We start from the raw sequence: 6000 nt of genomic DNA on the forward strand, positions 1-6000 counted from the left end.
AATGTGGTTTGTTACATTGACTGACTAATGTTAAAACTAAACTTGCATTTCTGGTCCAAACTCTGCTTTGTAATGATGTATTATTCCTTTTATACAGTTCTGGATTCAATATTTTGTTTCATTTTTACATCTATGCTCGTGAGAAAGAGTGAACTCTGATTTTCCACTCTTGTAAGTTCTGTCTTGTTTTGGTGTCAGGTCTTGTTCAGCTTGGGTGCATTTATAAACATATACATTTCCAACATAAAAATAAACATACTGTACACAGTGAAAACAAAACAAAAAGAGGGAAAAAGAAACATTCCACTATAGAAAGTCATCAAAGGACAAAAGAAGAGGGCAAAAGAAAAAGAAAGGAAAAAAGGAATTACAAAGCAAGTAAAAAAACTATTAAAAAAGTGGCAATATGTCTAAATCATGGATATTTCTCAGTAATGTAAGTGAACTACTTGTATATGCAATAATAAAATTGAATATTAAAAAATTATAAGGGAATAATGCCATGATTATTCCATTCAAATGAAACACAAGAAAAATAAAAATGAAATCTGATTTAAAATGACAGAAAGATCACTAGCTGCCCAGGATAAAAAGTTTACTAGGAAAGGACACAAAGGAAATTTGTGGGAATATGGAAGTGCTTATTGTCTTTACAGTGAAAGCAATGATTAGGGAAGTATATATTTTAAAAATTCACTAAAATATTTTAAAGGTTCCACTTATTGTATGCAAATATTGCTTCAATCTGCAATACAGCCTTGACCTATATTAGTCCACAAATGAATACTTTGGCCACCTGATGTGAAGAGCTGACTCATTTGGAAAGACCCTGATGCTAAGAAAGATTGAGGGCAGGAGGAAAAGGGGACAACAGAGGACGAGATGGTTGGATGGCATCACCGACTCAATGTACATGGGTTTGGGTGGACTCCAGGAGTTGGTGATGGACAGGGAGGCCTGGCATGCTGCGGTTCATGGGGTTGCAAAGAGTCAGACACGACTGAACGACTGAACTGAATTGAATAATTATTTAAAGGAAAAGCAGAATTGCATTCTTGAGTGTATGCAGAAAGATACTCTTATACACGTGACTTGAAGGAACATACTAATTATTAGTATTAGTACATTATAGTTCTAAGTACGAATCTCAGTACCTCAAAGAAATTTTTACTTTGATCCATTTTTCTGGAAAATGTGCAGAAATACTTTCAAAAAATTTCTTGTAATTTTTTTATATTTTAGAAAATATAAAAATGCTAAAATGATTAAAGATAATTAGAAACAGCATAATTATCTACAGAGTGATATTTTACAACGGTAAAACTTGAAACAGCATTTATTTACAACAGTGATAAATTTGAATTTAAATGCTGTTGTTACAGTAATACAGTGGACTGAAATTAAATAGATTTAAAATAATGCATGCAAATAATTATTGATAAATTATTTAGGCTCACACATAATAGGCTCACACACATCTAAGTGTAAAATTGTTGTTGTTTAGTCACTCTGTTGTGGCCAACTCTTTGCAACCCATGGACTGTAGCTCACCAGGTTCCTCAGTCCATGGGATTTCCCAGGCAGTAGTACTGGAGTAGGTTGCCATTTCCTTCTCCAGGGGATTTCTCCAACCCAGGGATTGAACCTATGACTCCGGCATTGCAGGTTCATTCTTTACCACTGAGCCACCTGGGAAGCCCAATTGTAAAATAACTGTGACAATCTGAGTACCACAGTATGGAAGTATTTTTCAATAATGTTTATGCATTTCTAATTATTACATGTGATACACATGGATAGATCTGCAGGAGGAAAAGTATGGAAGGACATGCTCCAAAATTACCTATTATCTCTATTTTAAGTCTTCCTTTATTCTTTTTCACTTTAATTTCTTATTGTCATATGTCTCATCAAATGTCTTAATATATAATATATTCATTTTATAACAAATAGAAAAAGTAGAGAGAGAGATATATCATCTTTACCTTACACAATAGTTAGTTAAAAGAAACTGGACTATGTTTTGTTTTTAATTAAAGTCAGTTGTCCTCCCAGTCCCTAGAGTGATTCTGTTGCTTTCTCTGTCTCTAAAGGTCATTTCCCCTCTGTTATTATATTAGTTTGTCTTGTTTCAATTACCCAAAGGTTAATTGATACAAGATGATTACACAGATGCTAAATTAGTAGTTTTTGATCCTGAGTCACCAAGGGCTCTCTTATTTATTAATTTTGTTGCAGATTCAGCAAATGAAATAAATATAATATTAAGAGAAAATCCTCTCTCTCTAAGCATAATAGTTCAGAACATCAGCTTGTCCAAAACTAGTAGGTGTTCCTTTGAGCCTGCTTCTCCTCTCAATTATTGAAACTTTTTCTTTTTTCTTTTAAAGCTATTTCCTAGATTTGTCTTAGCACCAAATCTATTGTGAGGAAGTTGACATATTTGAAGACAAAAAGTTTTAAGGAAATTATGCATTCCCAAGCTGCTGTTACTCTAGGAGGGACCAGATTCAATCAGTGTTGTTGTTGTTGTTGTTCAGTCACCAAGTGGTGTCTGATTCTTCTTGACCCCACAGACTGCAGCATGCCAGCCTTCCTTGTTCCTCACCATCTCCCAGAGTCTGCCCAAGTTTATGTCCATTGAATTGGGGAAGCCGTCCAACCATCTCACCCTCTATCGCCCATTCAATCATTAGTAACCAGAAATTCTCATGCTTCTAATACTATTTGCATTATAGTCATTTTCAAGTGGTAGCTATAAGAATGATTAACTGCAAGAATGTAAGTATTATAAATTCTGCATTTCAGTTACATTTTTTGATACTTGGGTAATATTTGCCTCTAGTAAGTTAATCTTTCCTGATTGTACAAAATTTATCAGTGGAAATTCTAACGTGGGTATCCATTAAACATCATTTTCAGAGCACTTTAATCTTAGACAGTATATAGTTATTGATAAGATTATTTTGAGCTACAAAAAAATAAGAGATCATCTAAAAATAACATAATTTATATGTGACAAATTAATACACGTGGAAACTAAAAACTGAAAACAAGTGGCTGAGTATGTGCTTGTCCCACAAAATTCAAGACTGGGGACAGAGATGGAAGTGGGAAATATTGGTTTGGTTATTAAAAAATAGGAAGAGAGTGTGAAAAATCAAGAGTTTCATTTTGGATGTTTTATATTTGCAGTGAATTTGGGTATATAACTGAAGATCAATCATTTTGGAGATTAGAAGTTCAAGAAAATACCCCAAAAGAGTACATATGTTAAGTAAAGCTTTAAGTAAAAACTTGCAATGAGTAGTAAGTAAATCAAAGAGATCTAATGTATATATTACAGTAATTGTAGATAGTAATATTATATTATAATTATGTAAGGTGATAATTATCCACTACATGAGCAATCATGTTGCAATTATAAATGTATCAAAGTAATACCTTATATACTTTAAATTTATATAATGTTACATGTCAAGTTTATTAAATTTAAAAAATTCAGGAAAATGGTAAAGAAATGCTAAGAACTATCAACATAGAATTCAGGGGGAAAAAAGAAGTGTCTAGATATTAGAAAGCCAAATGATGACAGGAAAACGTGATATTAAAGTAAGTTATGAGAGAATTCTATGACTATTGTATGGTTAAAACTAGACTTTCCTATGAATTTTCCTGAACTCTATTAGTCAAAAGAAGGTGTTTGATGAACTTTGGCATAAATTTTTTCATTAGATTTATGTTTCATTAGAAAATGTGATTACAATGTATTGATGATTGAATGTATGGTCTGTCTCTAAAATGAAAATCATTGTGGACCAGGTCATTGAAATAGTTAAAATTTGTTTATTACTCATTATCAGCCAGGCACTTTTTATAAGTACTCTAAATATTAACTTATTTAATTTTTCAACATTATATATATATATATGAAGGATAATAATATTATTTCCACTTTGTAAATGGCATAACTGAGTCACAGTGAAAGCAAGCTAATCTTGAAAAATATGCCTAATAATTTAACCTGAATTTTTTGTAGTTAGTAATACTAATAATAATATTTTGGAATGTGTCTCAACCTTAACTAAATGGGTTGAAAACTAAGAAAAATTGTAATGATCTTTTACTCCCCTATATATTTATACCCAACATATATTGTTATTCTACATCATGTATTTGTCATCAAAATATTCCTTGTCTTCTGTACCACAGTAGGAAATTAGTGTTTTTAAACAGAAAATTATGAGATAGATTCAGGGGCATAGGTGAGTAAGACAGAAGTTGTTTAAAGGCAACATAGACGTTTATGTTGCAATCCTAGTGCTCAGCATCTTCAGTATTGGACATGGAATGCATTTAGTGAGACAAACTATTTGTGATCAACTGTGTCAATAACAAAATTTTAAGGAAACACATGAAGGTAAAAATGAAAGTTTGGAATTCAGTTTTAGGAATGAGTCTGGGAGTAAGAAAGAACTCTTACTCTGACAAAACATTAGCAGCTAAATCCAATATAAGGGAAAATCAAATCCAAGATATAGATAAAATGTAAAGTGGAAACAAAACATAAAATGTAATGAGGAAGAAGCACCAATAATATTTCATAGCATGATATAGATAAAGCAATTCTGATTTTTTAATCTCCCTGAAATGATCAATAATACACAATTGTGGAGCCTAGGATACCAGTGTACTGAAAATATTTCTGAACAAAATTTTTTAATGCCTGTGAGTTTGTTTGCATTGTTTTGCCTCCATTAATAACCACTCTATGCATATCAAATATTTCTGAATCGTAAATGCAGATTGAATAAAAGTCAGGATTCAGTGATGAGAAACCACACAGTAACAACTTTTACCCTGCTGGGACTGACTGATGATCCACAACTGAAGATTGTGATTTTCATCTTTTTATTTCTCACCTACATGTTGAGTGTAACTGGGAACCTGACAATCATCTCCCTCACCTTCATAGACTCTCACCTGAAAACTGCCATGTACTTTTTCCTACAAAATTTCTCCTTCTTAGAAATCTCATTTACATCTGCTTGTATTCCCAGATATTTGTATAATATATCAACAGGTGACAAAACAATAGCATATAATAACTGTATCAGTCAAATATTTTTTGCTGATCTTTTTGGTGTAACTGAGTTTTTTCTCCTGGCTACCATGTCCTATGATCGATACGTGGCCATCTGCAAACCCCTGCATTATATGACTATCATGAACAACATGGTCTGTAGAAGACTCATCCTTTGTTGCTGGATGGCTGGCTTGTTAATCATAATCCCTCCACTTAGCCTGGGCCTGCATCTAGAATTCTGTGACTCCAATGTTATTGACCATTTTTTCTGTGATGCAGTCCCCCTTCTAAAAATCTCATGCTCAGAAACGTGGCTTATAGAGCAAATGATCATAGTCTGTGCAGTGTTGACCTTTATCATGACCCTCCTGTGTGTTATTCTGTCGTATGTATACATCATCAAGACCATTTTACAATTCCCTTCTGCCCAGCAAAGGAAAAAGGCATTTTCCACATGTTCTTCCCATTCGATTGTGGTCTCCATCACCTATGGAAGCTGTATTTTCATCTATGTTAAGCCTTCAGCAAAGGAATCAGAAGGTATTAATAAGGGTGTGGCAATGCTCACTACTTCAATTGCTCCTATGCTGAACCCCTTCATTTACACCTTGAGAAACAAGCAAGTTAAACAAGCCTTTGGTGATGCAATCAAAAGAATTGCATTATTCTCAAAGATCTAATGGAATTTGCTAATGTAAAGGAATCAATTTTTCATGAAAAGATCATTTGTTCCTAAGTATGTATCTTTAAGCTTTCAGTCATTTCTTTCCTGGTATGGAAACTGTTTCAGGCAGCTCTCTTAAAAAGACAGTAAGAATTAACCTCCAATTAAAATAAATAAATTTATATTTTTAAAAAAGTAAGAAGAATGACATTACACACTAACAAGAGTTTACCAAAGGGCTAACAATGAA

At 32.8% G+C, this 6000-nt stretch overlaps 1 protein-coding gene across 1 annotated transcript; it reads left to right on the top strand.

The window, feature by feature from the left end:
- Positions 1-4830: 4830 nt before the first annotated feature.
- LOC102274873 (olfactory receptor 6C2) lies at positions 4831-5766 on the top strand. Its single transcript, XM_005899020.2, has one exon. It carries the CDS (start codon positions 4831-4833, stop codon positions 5764-5766), a length of 936 nt encoding a protein of 311 aa, XP_005899082.2.
- The last annotated feature ends 234 nt before the right edge of the window (positions 5767-6000 follow it).

Source organism: Bos mutus, chromosome 5 (genome assembly GCF_027580195.1).
Source record: "Bos mutus isolate GX-2022 chromosome 5, NWIPB_WYAK_1.1, whole genome shotgun sequence".
NCBI classification, from domain to species: Eukaryota; Metazoa; Chordata; class Mammalia; order Artiodactyla; family Bovidae; genus Bos; species Bos mutus.

What these genes read in the sequence shown, in the direction of transcription:
- LOC102274873 (XM_005899020.2), top strand. Translation starts at nt 4,831, where the DNA reads ATGAGAAACCACACAGTAACAACTTTTACCCTGCTGGGACTGACTGAT.